Raw genomic sequence first — 20,008 nt, 5'->3', positions numbered from 1 at the left:
TCCCCTGCCGTCTCCTAGCTCTTCTCCTTTTCCCAGTAACAATAATTTGGCTGCTTGTGGTTCTTGGTCCACGCCAACATCTCGCCCACTCACCCTGCTGGATACCATGACAGCTCCCGCTTAGCGAGGCACTCCAGGCTGTACTCTTTCAGCCTCATCTTCTGCCCTGACCTTACTTACCCTGTACCGAAGCCTCCTCTTTACTATTAGAGTTTTCTAGAATGTGCCATGACACACTGTCACTTCTCCTCTCCCTGATATTCTTGCTTTTGTAGGAAACACTTTTCACCCAGTTCTTCCCCAAGTGAGCCCCTAAATGTGCCTCCACGCCCAGCTCCAGCTCCTCGTGCAAGGTCTTCCTCCCACCTCTGCTCACCCTGGGCCATGCTTAGGCAGCTGCCTCTCGAGGCTGGCGTGGTGCCATGCTCATCTCTGAGGGTGTGCGGTTCCTGGTGTGGTGATGGCTGATTTACCGGTCTGCAGCCAGAGCCTGTTGCCCACATACTTCTCAAGCCTCGCTCACCTGTGTGCCTTGGAAGAAATGGTAGAGGAATGAATTCAAAGTCTTGGGAGGAGACAGAAGCGGGGGAACCTCTGGGTTTGTGCAAGGTCTCAGAAACCAAAGGACAAGGGGAGTTTGAGAATGGCGCTGTTAACACTGTCAAGTGGCAACAGAGTCACAAAAGGTAGGCACAGGTCCTGGGGACTTGGTTGTTTTACAAAGGGGGAATGGGATGGTCAGTTTTATGTGTCAGTGTGGCCAGGCTATGATGCCCTGTTGTTTGGTCAAATGCCAGTCTAGATGCTTTGTGTTATGGATGTGATCAATGTCGGTCAGTAGACTTTGTTTTAAATTTCAGAATATCATGGGGATACAAGCATTTTGGTTACATGAATTACTTTTGTACAGTTTGAGTCAAAGTTATAAGTGTGTCCATCACCCAGATAATGTGCACTGTACACATTAGGTGTGACTTAGCCCATCCCTTCTTCCCCGCTCTCACCTGCTTGATTCCATTGAATTTTACTACATATATCATGTGAGTGTTGATCATTTAGTTCCTATTTAATAGTGGGTACTTGTGGTGTTTGTTTTTCCATTCTTGCAATACTTCCCTTAGGAGGATGGTCTCCAGTTCCATCCAGGTTGTTACAAAAGATACTAGTTTACCTAAGGCGTGAAACTATAAGAATTCTAGAAGAAGAGGTTGGAAAAACTCATATAGATATCGCCCTAGGTGAAGAATTTATAAAGAAGACCCCAAAGGCAATCACAGCAACAACAAAAATAAATAAATGGGATGTGATTAAATTAAAAAGCTTCTGCACAGCCAGGGAAACAATCAACAGAGCAAATAGACAACCTACAGAACGGGAGAAAACATTTGCATGCTATACATCTGATAAAGGACCAATAATTAGAATCTACAAAGAACTCAAGCAAATAAAGAAAACATCAAACAACCCCATTAAAAAGTGGGCAAAAAACATGAACAGCAGCTTTTCAAAACAAGATAGACTAATGACCACCAAACGTATGAAAAAATGCTCAGTGTTTCTAATCATCAGGGAAATGTAAATCAAAACCACAACAAGATATCATCTAACTCTAGTGAGAATGGCTTTTATCAAAAAGTCCCCAAACAACAGATGCTGGCGTGGATGCAGAGAGAAAGAACACCTTATACACTGCTGGTGAGACTGCAAACTAGTTCAACCCCTATGGAAAGTAGTATGGAGATACCTCAAAGAACTAAAAGTAGACCTATTTGATCAAGCAATTCCACTACTGGGTATTTACCCAAAGGAAAAAAAAAGACATTTTATAAAAAAGATACTTGCACTTGAATGTTTATAGCAGGAGAATTCACAACTGCAAAGATGTGGAAAGAATCCAAGTAACCATCAGTAAATGGATTAATAAAACATGGTACATGTATACCTTGGAGTACTACTCAGCAATCAGTAGACTTTGAATGAAGCATAATGTGGATGGGCCTCATCCAATCAGTTGAAGGCCTTAAGAGCAAAGACTGAGGCTGCCCCAAGAAGCAGCAACTCTGCCTCAAGACTGCAGCATAGAAACCCTGCCTGAGTCATCCACTGTGCAGATTTCAGACTCAAGGCTGCAACATCAGCTCTTACGTGAGTTTATAGTTGCTAAAAATAAATCTCTCTCTCTCTCTCTCTCCATATCTATCTTCTGTGGGTTCTGTCTCTGGAGAACCCTGACTAATACAGGGTGTCTCTAAGCCAATGTCGCTGAGACCTCTCCGAGGAGTCTTGGCATTCAGATTCAGTTCCCCATGTAAACGAGGTGAGATTGTGATTCCTGATGTGTTTAACAGTTAATATAAGGAGCACAGTCTTACACAATGTGGTAACGATCTGTTTTCCTGATAGGAGGGTCCCTAAAAGCAGAGACCTTGTCTGTTTTCTTGACTGTTTTATTCCAAATCCTGGGGCTGTGCCTGGCACATGGGAAACATTCAAGAAATACTTAAAAAAATAAAATAAAATAAAAAAATAAAATAAAAAGAAATACTTGCTGAAGGCATGCTGATTCCTGAGTCCTAGGTATTTAACCTCTGGATTTCCTTGACGTTCCCTCATCTGTTTGAATTCTTCACTCATCCAATTTAAGCGCAGGCGTTACCTCCTTTAGAGACATTTCCCTGGTAAACCATTTCAGTATTTTATAACTGTTTCTCTGTCTACTTTACCTGACTGGGAACCCTGAGGGCAGGTATTTCATCTGGATCATTCTGTATCCCTAGCACAATACGTAGCGCTGGGAAAGGTAGATTTGATGAATTTTTCAATTGAATATAACTATTTCCAGAGTTTATCAAAGTCCAAAGGTCTAAATTAGCTTTAAAAGAATGAAAGCTAGGTCTACATGGGACTATCTTAGGTAGAGAGAGCTTTAATCTTGCAGAGAAATCTGTAACATCTATAATTTGTTTCTAGGGCCACAGCTGTTAAGACTATGTTCATTTCCCTCTAAGTACGTGACATTGGCCCAGGCAAGACTGTATAGAATTTCTCCTTTTTCTGTTTAGTGCTCAGGAGTCACAAATTCAAATGCCTTTAGGGGCCAGCTAGGTTAATGGCTGAATGTAAAGGATGAGTGATGGTAACTGTAGGAGCCCATCTCAAGGTATCCAGGTAGTTACAGACTGCGGTGCGCGAGATGTCAAGGGATGTGCAAAGCTTTGCCTCGTCTGGTCTGCCACACGTGATGTGGCCACAGACGCTTTCATAACGGCTCCCAGTGGGTTGCTCACAAGATCCGTAACTGCATTTCCCAATTGCTCAGCGAGGGGGATGAATTACAGATTTATTTGTCCTCTTGGTGGTTATTCCAGTGTTCCCTTGGCGCAATTGAAGATGGAAAAATGACCTACAAATCGATAGCTTTTACTTTCTTTCTTTCTCCCCCTTGACTAAAGTCATGTTTTACTAAAGGTCAAGGAATATTTACGTGACTGTAGTTAGTCTTGTAAGATTGTTTCCTTGCATGCCCTGGGAAGCACCTCTTCCTTAAAAAGGTGAATGTATTTGATTTGTAAGAAAGCTTGCTGTAATAAAAACACATGCTGAATTTTTGTCTATATTAATATGAAAAATTGTCTTATTTAGGTGAACGTTTATCATGTATAAGCAGTTTTTTTCATTTGCAACAGCGGTTATTAGGCCTTGACAGAGAGACACAGGATTTACCTTTTACTTTTAAACACTAAGTTTTAATGAGTTGGTTCCACCACCCACTGTTTAAAATAATGAAGGAAAACAATGAAGTTAAGAGGAGGGGTTTTATTTTTTTTATTTCAGAATATTATGGGGGTCCAAACATTTTGGTTACAGATAATGCCTTTTGCCTCGCCCAAACCAGGGCTACGAGCGTGCCCTTCCCCCAAACAGTACACAGGAGCAGGCATTTTAAACGACCTCCCACCCCAGAGAGTTAAGATGAGATCCTCTCCCATTCCCTCTTCCCCTCCTCGTGCCCCTCCTTAAAATCTATCTTGCCCCACCCATCATTATCCAGAAATTTAAGAGACCTTGACTTTGTAATCAGACTTTGAGCACATCTTTCGTAGTCTTTTTTTTTTTTTTTTGATCTGTGTCTTATCCTTAACATCACATTCACATTCTACTGTACATTATCCTGCCCACGGCTTGACTTCTCCCCCAGGCTTCTATGCAGCGAGTCTCAGCTCACTTATACCCTGCTCTGGAGCTGAGGGGCCACCTCTCTACCTGTCTAGGGCAAAGGGTCAGTCCTGGCTTTCAGGGTGTTGCACAGGTCGTTTCTGCCTGATGTCTCCTTGTACAGATCTGCTGCTCCTCTCCAGGTTACCCTATGCAGCGTCTGTCTGTTGTAACCCGTATGTTTTCTGCTTAGTTGGTCTTAAATTTTTCTTGTAAATGACCACTTTCTGAAAAAGTTGGTATACAAGTCCTATGTAAAGGTAATAATGTTACATTAAAACCTACTGTATATTGAAATGCAGAATTAAACATCTAAAATTCATGGCTGAAATGCTGCTGTATGAAGAATCCCTGAGTGATAGGTCATTTGGAATACTATGCAGGCACACATTTTAACTTCTTTGAGCCAAATAAGAAAAATTGAAACATGCTTTAGTGTAAAAATCAATTTATTATACAGCAATCATACAGAATGCTTTTTATCTACAAAGAAAAATGGCTTCTCCAGCCTCCCTGTCCACCCATTCATGATAGTATGTCCTTAAGATACAAGGACTTTCAAAGGAAGACAAAGTGATCTCCTCCTCTTCCAAATAAGCCCCCAGAAACATTCATAAAATGATATGGAAACACTGGAGAAAACTAAAATGAACTCTTACATATAAAATGCTGTTCTGCCCACGACAGTAATGCATACCACTTTGCCTGAAACAAAAATACTCTGCTAGAGGGGGAGAGGACTTCGTCCTTTAAGATGCCTAAATAAGTCAATATATAATTTTGATGGGTTGAAAATTTCTATATTTAATTCCATTCCCTAAACGTTCCACTTTGTTTAAAAAATTGGGGAAATTAACAGATATACTTTATAGCATTCATTTAAATGTTTTCATTCCCATGAGTAAGAGGAAATTCAAGGAAACATATTTTCTACTTTAACAAATTATAGAAATATTACAATTTTTTATAGTTGTTTTAGAAAAGTCACATTAAAAGTAAACATTTTGGTTTTTTAAAGTTACAACACTTAATGACAGGTTAAAAGATTTACCTGACTCAGTTTTTGTGGCTAAGATTTTATAGCTCTGTGTATTTTTTATTAGCCCTTGAATTGGTTTAAGGCTATGAGTTTTATTAAGCCTCACTAGAATTAAAGACCAAATTGGAAATAAGCATCCTGAATGAAACCTCTAAGAAAGCGTAAACTCCTCACTTCCCCCCCCCCCCCCCCCCCCCCCCCCGCTTTGATCTGAGAGGTTTCAACTGTCTTGTACTTACAGCTGCTTGACTTTGTCCATTTGGTCAAGGATGTGCCCTCCTTGCTCTACAGGTAGGATGTGCAGTGAGGCTTTAGCGCTTCACTAGCAATTAAGAAAAAGCTGAATACAATGGCCAGTGATGTCTGTCTTCTAAGTCTCATTTTTACCTGGAATGTACTTTGGTAACAGATTTTTAGCCCATGTTTGAGACCTAAAACTGAACTAGAGTCCAGTTTCTCCAAAGGGCTTTCTCCTTAGTCCCATTTTGTGCTTTGTCACAGAGGAGCAAGAACAGTCATAGGAAGCTAGCCCTTGTTTTCAAATGAATTGCCAGGAGAGAACAATACATTGAATACAGCTGTAAGGTGATGCGAGATGGAAGTGGGGATGGAGCACCCTAGAGCGAGTTAGTTTTAGAAAATGATTTAGACGAATGAATAGAAGAGTTAAGTGAGTACCGGACAGGAAGATGTCTGTTCAACTGAAATGGATCAGCCGGTACAGAGGGAATGATACAGGGCACAGTGTGTCACCCTGTAGACTATACGATACGTTAGTCACCTTTAAAAAATATGCCAGAATCCTGAGAAAGGGTAGCGTATGTGAAATAAATGTTAGATTGGTACAGTTTTTTTTTTAACAGGGAAAATATTTTAAAACTAGAGCTTGGGTGGGGAAAAAAAGCAAAATAGGGATAGAAAAGCACTCTAGACAGTAATGAGTTGGGACAGTGGTAAAAATGACTTTCTGGTGCTTTATACATTTGATGTCAGTGTTAGGACCTAAAAACTTATTTAAAGAAAATAGGGAAGAAGCTAAAGTGTCAAAGTTGGCAAGTCTTGTTTTATAGGGTATAAATTAATCTTCATCAAGTCTTTAGAAAACGTTCTTTGTTCCCATTCTTGGTACAGTTTACTAGTAAAAGCCCAACACTTGGGGAGAAAGGAAATATTCCTTAATGCTTTCATCTGCTTTTGTGTTTGATTCTCGGTAGAGATCACAAATCTGAGCAGGGAAAGGATGTGCTGTTTGTCAAACTGGCATTTTTCACTGTGGCTCGTTACTTAGCCCAGGGCTCAGTGTTGGAATCTTTCCAAACTACTCCATCTTTGTCTTCTTATTTTCAAAAACTTAATGCGCAAAGAGTGATAGCAGGTATTTGGGATAATATTTACAAATAGGATCACAAAAAAATAGTTGACTAATGTCTGTTGTGCCCCCCTTGCTCTATTAGTTCTGATTTATAAACACTGCAGTGGAATGTGTGTTCAAAAGAAGAGGTCAGATTGGACTCCGGTCCTTGTCCTCCTCCAGTCCAGGGGCAGCCAGGTTCAGATACTGCTTTTAGTACAGAGCATGGCGATTTCATTAACCCAGGCTGGCTAACTTGGGAGGTAGACATGAATATATGAATTAAGGAAACTGAGGAACAGTTCCTATCCCAAACCCCTGAATTATGAAAACCTGGCAGATTATTTATTCTAAGAAGAAAATTCATCTCCAAAATTTTATCACTAAGTTCAGAATCAGGAGTAGTTGTGGGAATTTGACAAACAAGACCCTGACTTAGAAAGAGAAGTTTGATAGATTTTTTTTTTCTATCTTCCACGTATGATCCCATTTTAATATTTTCTGGGGCTGATTCCTAAAGGAACAAATGGACTGATTACTTTATGTACTGGCAATTATTGCTTAATATTAACAGATTAGAACATACCCTGTACTTAGAGTAAACATTTTGTATATGAACATTTAATATGAACAAAAACTCTCTATTTGAAGACTTTAGTGAAAAACAGTGCTCCATGTTTCCTGCCTTTGTACGTGTGTAAGGCGTTACAGGACAGATTCTGGTGAGGGGTTAGGTCTGAGTGGGAGTGAGGGAGGGAGAAGTTGCACCAGTTCTGAGGTCTTCAGAGGTCAGCATCACCTCAATGCTGATCAAAGCATTCAGTTAACAGATTAACCTAATAAGCAAATATTAATATATTCCAGGTACAAATGATTTATAAACTCAAAAGAAATTAGTTTATGCTAAAACATATATAACTTTCAATTCAGTCTTTGCTTTAAAACAAGCGAATCTGTTAGGCTAGTATATATGCTTTAAGTTACTCTATTTTAATATATTGTGCTTTCTTGTTCATCACTCCATTGACTGCAGTGAAGTAGGCTTTGGAAAAACCGTTCTTCACTTCTTTCACTGCAGGTGGCTCTCGCGTATCTTTCTTCTTCATAGGCTTTTTTTGGTATGTCTGTTGGATGTGTATATTTTGAAAAGAAAAAGAAAAGGATCCTTTAATAAGACCTTGTCTCTAACATTCCATATAGTTAAAACAGAACATGATTTTGGTGGGCACTGGACTTTCTAGTAAGAATTCATGTTTGTAATATGACCATTTTTAAGCCTTTAAAGATAAAAATAAGGTAAAAACCAAGAAAAAGGCATGAATTTCAATGAATATTAGGTCAGGATTTGTATATTCTGGGATGAGCATTCAAATTATTCTGCATTAGTTGCTTACTTTGGAAGGATATAACTTTAGGAAAATGAAAGGGCAGCCTTGCAAAAACAATAGGAAAATACCTAATCCTACAATTTCCCCAGTAAGTGTTAAAGATCAAGCCTACGAGTTGTCTAACAGGTACCCTGCAAGAGTTCCGTTTTGCACTTCTGAAAAAAGCTGAACAGAATAGAGATGTAAATCTCTCTCTTCAAAAACTTTTTTTTTTTTTTTTTTTTTGGCGAATCTGCTTTTACAGAGTTCTCCTGTTTGCAGCAGGAGAATGAGCTACTGCCTCAACCAAATCCTGAGGACAGAGTCACATCTCCTGTGATAATCCCTTCTCCAAGGAAGGGCAGGAAAACAACTTTTGGACTCTGACATCCTTGCAGTTTTTGTTATCTACCTGCTGCCACTTTTGTTATTAACTGACAGCCATCACTATTGTTTCCTTCTCTGCGTCCCCCTTAAAATCAGGGAGCCACTTGGCCTTGCTGCTGGCATCTTCCTTCTCTTTCTTAGGATGCCACATTTCTCTCTGTCTCCTTCTAAAGGATAAAATAAATTTTACTTTTACATATCTTAATCTCTGAGTGAGAAATCTTTCTCAACCCATGCCATGAGCACCTGCTAAGGCTTCCTGCCCTAACAGAAAATATATAACTCAAGTGAAAAAAACGACTAGTACCTGGGGATTCTGGCTTGATTGGGTTTTTGGCATATCATTTTGACAAAATACCTGATCTCTCATCTCATTTTTATTTTTGAAAAGCAATAGTATTAACAAGGGTCAACACTGAAGTTATATATACTCAACTTTAGAACTAAAATTCAATTTTAACCAGCATTTAGGGTTAAAGCTTTGAAATCTATTATTTACCCTTGCTGGGCTATATGCTGCTTTTCAGTTTTCAACACCAAACACCAAAAGGACTCCCTTAGCTTTCCTTTAACACGCAGTGTGTGTGTCTTTATTTGGTCCCATCATTAATTATTTCTTTAAAAATTCTCAAAGGAAACTTTTATCTCTCATAAGAGACAAAGCCTAGTCAGTCCAATTTCAGAAACAAGATCTGAAAAGCTGTTAAAACTTCAGTTCCCACAGTTTTACATTTTCTAAAACCACTGAGTTGACTTCCAGCAAATGCAAACTGAAAAATAATAAAGTACTTCTTGTTTGTCTGAAAAAGAAAACATAATTGAATGCAACTTCAAAAGTACTGTTTTGAATAGAAATTTTTTTTAAAGGAAGTATTCCATTTCCCCAGCCCACAAAGGAGAGCAATTTAAAAGCTATAACCACCTGAGGCTGTTCTGTTATAGCTTTCATTGGTTCTTATATAACAGTCACTTTGAAATTACATTTTGAAGTTGTCTTCCACTTAAATTGTTAATTAAAGAAAATGACGCCGGGTGCGGTGGCTCACGCCTGTAATCGTAGCACTCTGGGAGGCGGAGGCGGGTGGATTGCTCGAGGTCAGGAGTTCGAAACCAGCCTGAGCAAGAGCGAGACCCTGTCTCTACTGAAAAATAGAAAGAAATTATCTGGCCAACTAAAATATATATATATATATATATATATATATATATATATATATATATATATATATATAAAAATTAGCCGGGCATGGTGGCGCATGCCTGTAGTCCCAGCTACTCGGGAGGCTGAAGCAGTAGGATCGCTTAAGCCCAGGAGTTTGAGGTTGCTGTGAGCTAGGCTGGAGCCACGGCACTCACTCTAGCCAGGGCAACAAAGTGACACTCTGCCTCAAAAAAAAAAAAAAAAAAAGAAAAAGAAAATGACATTTGATAAAGAAAAAGTCAATGCGACCTTTCCACACTGGTTTGCCTTAAAGGAATTTTTTCCAAATGAACAGTGAATCTACAAAATCAGTGTAGCTGATATGAGGATAATAATTTTTTAATATTAACTTCAATAAGCCCGTGTTTTTATCCATTTACATAAATTTCCTAGATCTATCTTACTATATATGTTTAACTTTCAGATGTGAGACTTTGATAGCACAGTGCAAATACATGATGCAAGTTAAGAACTGTATGTATAATCCAATAATATTTTTGATAAAACTTTATATGCATGCATTAAAAATGTTTGAAAGACTTTTAATAGTTAAGACTATTAACTGGTTATCCTTCAAGGAGGGGAGAGGAGTTAGGAACATAAGTTTCACTTTTTACTTTGTGTACCTCTGTTATTTGAATTTATCAATAAACATGTGCTACTATAACATTTAATCAGTAAAATTAAATACATAATGCAAAAGTGCACAATCTATTATGTATCACTGTTGAATATTTACATTCCACATACCTGAATGTAAAAATTTAAGAATAGGATGACTAATGTCAGCATATAAGACGACTGGAAGATGAGACAACTGAAGGGGAAGCCGCACGGTTTCACGACAGCACTCATGGTGTGCGTGATGGTGAGCACGAACTGCACCTGCAGGGGGGCAGACAGGGCAGCGTTGTGAACAAGCGAGGCTGAGCCGCATGCACACTGCGGGGAAGCTTTATCAGTTTGGACTAGAGGTCATTACATTAAGGGAAATAAGCCAGGCACAGAAAGACAAATCTCACATGTTCTCATAGGTGCGAGCTAAAAAGAATTGATCTCATGGATGTAGAAAATAGAATGATTGATAGATACCAGAGGCTGGGAAGGGGTGGGGCGTGAAGAGAGGTCGGTTAATGGGTACAAGCATACTGTTAGATAGAAGGAATAAGTTCTAATGCTCACTAGCAGAGTAGGGTGAGTATAGTTAATGTATTATGTACTTCAAAATAGCTAGAAGAGGATTGAAATGTTCCTAACATAGAAATAACAAGTGCTTGAGGGTGATGGATATCCTAAATACCCCGACTCGATCATTACACAGTCTATGGATGTAATAAAATACCCTATGTACCCCACAAATATGTACAAATATGTGTTAATTAAAGAAATAATAAAAAAAATCAACTACTACGACTCTCAGAATTTGCAGAAATAAAACAAAATGCTAAAGCCGGCCACTATCCTATCCAGAAATTTAGCTGAAATTATATTAGTAAATATGTAAAACTGCCCATTATTTTTCTCATGGAAAAGTAGCAGTTAAAATTAGACAAAAATGATTTGATTTATACATTAATTTAAAAAATATTCACCTACATTCCAAATCAAGGCACTTCCAAGATAAGCTAGTTACATATACAAAGGACATTTTAGGCCATTTTTAGAGAAAAAGAGGCAGCTTTGTTATACATAGAAAAGCCTCTGACTTCTAAGAAGACTGAGATTTCCGTTTCCTTTCACCATGCATAGGCCCCATGGAGAAGAGCTGAAAGAAGGCATCACATACCAGTTGAGCCTGTGTGAGATATTTCTTCCACCAAAGATACTTGTGCATAGATGGAAACACAGAAAGTCCATAGTAGGAGTACATAAGAATGTGGATAAAACTGTTCAGTGTTGGTCCAAAGAAACCTATAAAGTAAAGTATAAAAATTACTACTTCTAGAAAGTAGGATTGTTCATCCTTTGTGATATTCTTCCTCTGCTTTGTAATTGAAAATGAATAACAAATACAGAATTCACAATGATAAATTCCCCGGTGATCGTGCTGTTTGCAGCCTAGCCAGGATGAACCTGGGATAGTTTTTCTGCCAGAGTGCTCACCAAACAGGCAGGTCCTTATCTACAAAGGTTTTACTGTCTCTTTAACTGTGTTTCTGTATCAGCTGGGACAAAAAAATATTAAAGCTAGAGGCAGACTTTCTCTGAAAGAATTGTTTTTGCTTTAGTTAAACCTTTCATGAGACACTTTGATTGTACCAAGAGCCTCTTGTACATGGCTGAACAGGATGCTAGAGAAACAAAGCAAATATATTACTCTTCATAATTAAATAAATAAATTCTACCTGAAATGGGCTTAGGAACCAGGAGATGCTGGAGAAAGTGAGACTAGGCAGGAGAGAGAAGACTGGGATGAGGAGGAACTGGCCAAGGAGACCTTGCCAGTAACTGGGTTGTCTCAGGGCTTTTAGGACAAGGTATTATCTAAAGTCCAGTCCCCTGCCACTCACCTCATGAAGAATCTTCTCTATAACTGCTGCCAACGTGGGAGAATGGTGTATCAGAAAAGGCTATGTTCTATGCTGGGTCAACTAAGGGCTGAAAAGGATTTAACTGCAACAGGTGAGATGCCAGAGATGGATTATTTGCTGGAATTAAGGAACTCATTGTTGTGAGCATTAACCAATCAATATTAGAAAGTGCTCAGACCCGTGCTGACCACAAAGTGAATCCTATACAAGTGTTAGCTTGGGATCCAAATGGTTGGTCTGTGAACTATCAACCCTATGGTGGGAGAGACTATGTCATTAGAGGACCATTTATTAGCTATGTCCCCTTGGATACATTACTTTGACCTGTAAAGTTTTACTTTCTCATCTGGAAATTAATGTTGTGATGAGATTAACTGAGATAATACCCTGTATGAACATGCTGGTTAGTTAATCAATTTAAATTCTCTAGCTTGGTTTTCTAGACCTGGATTAGCAATCTGGAGAGATAAATGCAAATCAATAAGAAACAAAAGGTACAATACTATGCATATGGTAAGCCCTAAACATATATTGGCTGGCAATAAGCTGTTATGCACTTGAATGTATAAAAGTTTCAGAGTACCAAGTAGCACAGGATTGGGTGACATTTCTTTCCCTACTTTTCATTTCCGTCAATTAATGAACAGTGAATAGTTATTGCTTATAAGTTTTATAATAATCTTGAACAGAAATTGTTATACATATTCACAGGACTATGTCTTTACACAGTAATGATTTAAGGTTTAGATGCTTATTTGTAATGAAACTTGACAGTCGTAAAAAGTACTTAACCTTGGTAATTCTCCTGATATTGATTATAGTCTTCCCTCCTTAGTAACAAAACTCAAGACACTAGATTCCATCCATCTGAGAGGAGGGTGAGAGATTTCTGTCTGCCCTCTGCACCCCAGCGATTTCCTTCTTCACGCTCTGGTTTCCAGTGGCACCTTCGCAGTCACTGCTATCTTCCAAATATCCTGGGCATTTAATAGCTCTACAAGATCCTAAATCTTAGGGAAAAATTATTTGAAGTTTTACATGTTCAGATCTTTCATAGAATATTTTAAAATTCTTGGGTACCAGACAGAATCAAATAGAAAGTGCTGTTCTCTCTAGCTCAGTGTGTCTCAAGCTGTAGGTCATGACTGACCCCATCGTGCATGGTGAAGCCAACGTAGAGTTGTCATCAGCTGTTTATAAAAGTGAAATAAGATTTTAAATACCACAGTACATCATAGAGAGCCAGGGTAAATACTATTTTGTAAAATTTGTTTTATACAAAACACAAATGAATGTATTGGATTGTGATATAAAATATATTTCTTATTGTAGTTCATAGTGGAAAAAAACAATTGAAAGTCATTGTCCTGGTAAATCACACAGAAATGTAATCTTAATTTTTTCAGAATGTAAAAGAAACCCTAACAGCTGAAATGCTCTAATGTGTATCACAGTGACATATTTCCATAGGAGTCAAACAGCACAACGGGTTGGAGTGAAACAGCTCCAGCTGGGGTGTGTGCTTCTCAATCTGACATTTGGTTCATGGAAAATAAAATATTTTTTAAATTTAAGGTTATACTCAGATTTTGCCAGTACCAAAGACCAGAAGTTACATGGCCACTAGCAGACACGTGCTTCCTGTTGGGAGGAGGCTCTCAATGGCCTCCCTTCGCTCTCTCCGGATCTGCACTCGATGCTCAGTACGAGGCAAGCACCAGTGCTCTTGTAAGATCTGTTTCCTAGAACTGAGATTAACAGGAGAACTTACTTTGTCCACAGGGTATCCAGTTCAGAACACACCACCAGATGTTAAACATAGAGGCATGATGATAGACATGAAGAAAAGTAATCTGACTCGTTTTTTTCCGCAGAACAAAGAAAATCGTGTCGAGGAACTCTACTGATTTGGAGAAGTAGTACCACCATAACACCTTGGCTACCTATAAAAATTTAAGAAAAGGAGTGGGGGGAGAGGGTGAGGCATGAAACTGCTCCTGTGTCCCCCGCTGGGCATGCCACCTGCCGCCCATGTGCGACCCCTGTGCGGGACCCTGTGAGTGCCTCTGGGGGCGTCTCTTTCTCAGACTATTGAAACGCTGGCTCACCTGCTGCCTTTGCCTCCAGTTTCTCCTCATTTCAAGCATCCACCTTACTCTAGTGAAAGACATCTTTCCAAAATACACATGTGATCGTGTTACGCCTCTGCACTGACAGAACTAAGCCCACGACTCCCTGCTGGAGGACAGGCTCTCCCACGGCCTTGGCCGGCTGCCGTGTCCACCGCCCTCCTCCAAGCACCCGACCGAGGCGTCCCGGGTGCGGGGATGTGGTCTGCACCCTTCCTACCCCGGCCTGGCGTTCCTCATCACCCTTTAACACTCCTCTTAAATGCCACCTTTTCTCTGGAACTTTGCCCAGCTCTGTCCTTTTCCTTCTCAGGCTGAACAACAGCTTCTTTATTTGTATTCCCAAATTACTTTATGCTTCATAATCAAGAGCCATAACGGTGTAGTTAGTATTAGGAATCTATCAGTAGACTGCAAATCACTTGAAGGCAGAGACTCGACTCCCTTCACATTTGCTCAGTGCCTAGCACTCAATAGGTCATCACTGTTTGTTACAATAAATTATAATTTTTCTCTGCTCCTCTAATGTCTCATCTGCAGGGAAACACTTTTTTAGTTAAAGGCAAGGTATTTTTAACACTAATATTTAAACATGAGATATTTGTGGAGGCATTACATAATTGGAATCTTGAAATTAGAATATCCTGCTCTACTGTCTACTTCCCCCCAGAAGATAACCATAAGGTGTGGTGGCATCCATCTGAATGTTTGATGGGATAGTTGACCTTTAGAAATATTAAACCATAAATAAATAAATACAACCTTTAGAGATCACATGGTATCTGAAAATGCACTGGTCTGTGACAATGCATTACAAACAAAATGGATATAGAAAATTCAATATATCTTACTTTATTTGTATTACAGCTTTACAGATGGACATCTTAATATTAAACTTGAATGGATTCTATCTCTTGTTAATAACCCATGTTGTTTAATTTTAGAAAATTTCAAACATTCACTAATGCAAGGAGAATAAGCACACTGAACCCTGTGTATCCAACACTGAACTTCAAGAATTTTCAATATGATTCCAATCTACTTAATCAATTCCCTTTCCCACTACTTTGAGGAGTGGCTGTAGAATATTATAAGCAAATCCAAGGTATCATTTTATCTATAAATACTTCTAACAGGGACTTTTTTTTGTTTTAACATAACCATGAAGTCATTATCTAATAAAATTAACATTTCCTTGGTATCTTGTAGCAGCCCAACCCATGTTCAAATTTCCCTGTCTCAAAATGTGTTTTCATAAGTGATTTGTTTAAATCAGGATCTAAAACAAGGTCCACCTTGCATTTGCATGGTTTTAAGTCTCTTCCAATTAATAACAGTTTCCTCTCCTTGCTCTTCTCATTTCTTTCATGGTCTTTTATTTCATGGAAAAACTAGATCATTCATAAAGAATTTCTAGTACTATGGATTTGGATGGTTGCTGCTTCCTAGGGTCCTTTAACTTGTTTCTCCCACATTTTCTGTAACTACCAATTAGATTTAGAGGCTTGATTAGATTCAGGTTTAATGTTTTTTTGGCAACAATACTTCAGAGGTGGTTCTGTGAACTTCGTATGGCCTCATAGTAGAAGGTAAATAATTTCTGGCTGTTCTAGCAAGAGGCAGACTGAACTGTGAGTTCAGGTGCTAACACCTAATGTAATCATCACGAAGTTTCCATTCACCTCTCACCCAACAGTTTTATCATTTACAGATGACTGTTGTCTAGATCCATTATTTCACCAGGAGTTGCAAAATGGTGATTTTCTGATTCTATCATTACTTATGCATTTTCTCTTTTATAGAGAACTGTCCCTTTTTATCTATTTGGAAATTCACATATGAAAGGCAAGATAGATGTTTAATTCTTTCCCTTTATTTTTCCCTAGAATGAGTTGGTGTTTTAGCAACCTTCTAAAGTTAACAATATATTTTTTTAAGGTATCATTTTAAATTCATGGTTTTTAATATACTTAATATGTTCCAAACCATTCCAGTCAGCATTCTTTTTGATAATCAAACTGCCCTATCTTTAACCAGTTGGGGTGAGGGGTCCCTTCAAGGTGGCTCCTGTATCTTTTTGTCATGACCCTTGTAATCTTTGATAGCTTTGCTTTCTGTCATAAGATGTCCTGGGTTCATCTTCTATGAATATACATTATACATTTCCTGTCCAAACCAGGAAAAGGCCAATTTTCTAAGAACCCTAATCCTTTCTGGTAGAAAATTATATTTAGAGCACAATCTGGGTAATTATTGCTCATGGTACTGGGTGGTCATAGACTAAGCCTTTTCTATAGACAGAGCTAAAAAATAAGTTTTTTAAATAAAGTTAATTCTGATATTTCCAATGTGAATCTATGATTACTAGGTTTTAGTTCAATGTTTTTATTGGCAGCTGTTTTTTTCCCTATTTTAAATATTAGTTTCTAATGATACTAACATTATTATATACTTAATCTATCCTACACTGCACTTGTAACAGTCTCAAAAAAGCGATACAAGTATTTTTATTAACAACAAAAAGTTACTGAATACTGTTAAGATATATCCCACTAGAGATGTCCAGAGAAAAACTGTATTTTTAAAGTTACTCGAAATAATTCTTCTTTGGGTGCTTATGTCACCAGCTTAATAAATAAGTATATTCATTTAATTTAGTTTGTTTCCAAATTTTTGGGAGGAGGCTACCTTGCTTTCTTTTACATAACTATAAAACAAAATTAAATTTAAAAACACTTAATAATTTCAAAATCAAATATAACACAAGGTACATTCAGAGAAGTCTAGCTTCCATCCTTACCCCCTATGCCCTGTTACCTCCCCTCCAAAGGAAAAAAGTTTTATTAGCTTTTGGTTTATCCTCCCATTGTTTCTTTTTAAAAATATATGCATATACACATATTCATATCATTTCTTGCACAAAAGGTACTATACTATAAACACAGTCTGAAAATTTCTCTTTTTCACTTAAATCTATCCTGGAGACAATTTTGTAACAGCATAGAATGCCTCTTCCTCATTCCATTCTGTACAGGCATCTGTCACATGGACATACCATGGTATATTCAGTCAGTCCCTCACAGATAGGCATTCGGAAAACATTTTTATTACCCAGCATTTCTATTAGAACAGGAACTCCTTTCTTATCTAATCCCAGTACTATCCTCATATCTGGAAGGAGAAAGCTGCCTCCTCTCCTTTTCAACTGATTTGCTTCTAATGGCTCACCCGGACATCAGCTTCCCCTGCACTGGCAAGATCTTGACACTGTAAGTTGTATCCTCCTTCCCAACTGGAGAGAATGAGCTGCCAAAGAATCAAGAAAGAAAGAAAGAAAAAAAAAAAATCAACATAAAAATTTGAATGCAAAATGAATTTCCCATTCATGTCTCTGATTGGCATCTATTCAAGGTTTGAGTTTGACTCAATCCTATCTTCAAACACATATTATTAAGAGATTTAATTCTTGCTGTTAAACTGAAATCAATGGTGATATATATGAACATATTTTACTTCTATTTACATCAGCCAAAATAATAGAATTTAGCTATCATTGGAGCCACAACATTTTATGTAAGGAATTATATACTAGAATGTACCAAGTAAAATGTAGAATTTAATGTAAACAAATGTGAGGAAATTACACTAAAAATTTAATATTTTATATTGGTTTATATATATTTATTTGATCATCTCAGTAATTTTATAAAATACATATATATTGCCCCTTTATAGATATGAAAAATAGGGCTCATAAAGTTTCCTAAACCATTTTCTTCATTGTATTTATGCTAGTTGGTAATCAATTTATGTGATTAATTGTCTGTCTTCCCCATCACTCTCAAAACCAAAAATGCTACATAAAATCTATGCTTTTTTTTTTTTTTTTTTGCTCACCTTTGTATCTACAGTTCCTTGCCCAGTACCTGGCACACAGTAAGTACTCAGTAAATATCTGATGAGTAAATGATTTGCTCAAGATTACATGGAAAGTGGGAGAGCGATGATTAGAATTCAGACTTCCTAATTCATTGTTTAATGTTCTTTCCACAACATAATAAGACAATGAGCTTTCAAAAAATTCTTTGTTGAAAATCCTATGAAAAAAGTTTTCTCCCTGTAAAAATTTAAAATTCTAGAATATAGGGCATTTGGCATTGATTTACATAATGTATTAGCATAGGCAAAAGGCCTACTGTTTGCTGCTGCTGTCTTAGGTGTGTAAAGGTATAGATCTGTTAAGACACACATACAGAGCACAGAGGGACTGGATATTAAAGAATTGAACATTAAAAAGAGACAGACTAGTAAGTAACATTTAGAATGTTTTAGAACCTTTGAGAGTCTTTTCTTCACTGTCCTAATATGCCTCTCTTTGCTTCTAACAAAAACACCTTTCAGTTAACATCACAATAATTAAAGATTCTCAGGATAAATAAATCCAGTGAGAGAAGAAAACCTTGGATTTTCCTGATGAGATCTATTACAGATCAGGTTCCCCCCAATTACCCCAGGGGCTTTATGCTCCTGGTTCTCAGCTGGGAACCAGTAGCAGGCTAGAGGGGATCTAGGAATACCTTAAAGTATATGTAAATTTTTGTGTGTTCCTACATTTTTCAAACTAAGAAAGCTGTTTAATTCTGTACACAAGGATTAATTAAGAACTTCTATGGTCAGGCTGTAGTTTTGTAGTAAAGGGCCCTAATCTCTACTTTGTATGCTACGATACAGTCTGTAGAGTAACCTGAGTGTGGAGAGGACAGGGCATATTCTGTTTCTCCACGACATTTCCTGCTTTACTCAGATTCACCCAGGCTGTTCCCATCCCTCTGGCACCTGTGCAGAACTACCTGACACTTTAATAACCAAATAGTATTAATATTACTAGAATTAAGCAGCCAAGCTATAGGAAACTCTGTGTGTCTCACCCTGGATGCTGATCCCCTGATGGTTTGGGTGCAGGAGCCATCCAAACGTATGTGTTGAAGAAAAGGAAACAAGACTGTCAAATTGGGTTAGCCTTAGGGAGTGTGGACTAAATTACTCCAAAATATACCTAGACTCTGTCACCTTCTCCCCAACTCTACCTTAATCCAAGCTGCTAGTATCTGTTGCCGGCAGTACTACAACCGTCTCCTAACTGGACTCTTTGCTTCCATTCTTACCCCCAACTCACCCTCATAGTCCATTTTCCATGTAGCAGCCAGAGATCTATTTAAAAAAGATACAATATCACCCCCCTCATTAAAATCCTTCAATAGCTTTCCCCGAGTGCAGGCCAAATGCTTCCAAGGCCCTGTGTAATCTTCCATCTCTCCACTCTGTCTTGATCCAGTTCTCCTCTGCCCACTGTGACATTCCATTTCAGCTCCAATATCATCTCCTCAGTGAGGTCAGTCCCACCACCAGCCCATCTTTCTCTTTCCCACGGGGCAAAGGCTGTGTTCGAGAATCTACAACAGAATCTAACGCAACATAGGAACTTCATACATATTTGTTGAAAGACTTAATTATTGCAATGACTTCCCAGCCAAAGCAAACATCTGCTGGGGTGTAACAAGTTAGCAAGGTTAAATCAATCTGCCACTTAAGTAGTAGTGTCTATTAAACATATCCCTAAAGTGTCAAAGAAAGACCTTATGTCTGCTCTGAAAGAAATGACAATCAAAGAGAAAACTGGGAGGCGATCAATTGTAGTGATTTTGAACTGGGAGAAACAAAAGTGTGAGAAAGAACAGATAAGCAATAGATAAAATTGGTAGCAGGGAATGTGCTCGGTACAGAGATG

At 38.1% G+C, this 20,008-nt stretch overlaps 1 protein-coding gene across 1 annotated transcript in view; it reads right to left on the bottom strand.

The window, feature by feature from the left end:
• Window positions 1–7,584: 7,584 nt before the first annotated feature.
• The window catches only part of ELOVL2 (ELOVL fatty acid elongase 2), a 52,952-nt gene continuing 40,528 nt past the window's right edge, over window positions 7,585–20,008 (bottom strand). Inside the window, exons 5-9 of the mRNA XM_045552603.1 lie at window positions 17,449–17,526; window positions 13,863–14,034; window positions 11,347–11,471; window positions 10,311–10,445; window positions 7,585–7,729 (exon numbers count right to left, since the gene is read on the bottom strand). Of these exons, the coding sequence (XP_045408559.1) occupies window positions 7,586–7,729; window positions 10,311–10,445; window positions 11,347–11,471; window positions 13,863–14,034; window positions 17,449–17,526 (654 nt within the window). The 3' untranslated portion in view covers window position 7,585. The remainder of the gene's footprint in view (window positions 7,730–10,310; window positions 10,446–11,346; window positions 11,472–13,862; window positions 14,035–17,448; window positions 17,527–20,008) is intronic.

This window comes from Lemur catta, chromosome 5 (assembly GCF_020740605.2).
Source record: "Lemur catta isolate mLemCat1 chromosome 5, mLemCat1.pri, whole genome shotgun sequence".
Taxonomy (NCBI): Eukaryota; Metazoa; Chordata; class Mammalia; order Primates; family Lemuridae; genus Lemur; species Lemur catta.
This window is presented reverse-complemented; position numbering and strand designations above follow the sequence as displayed.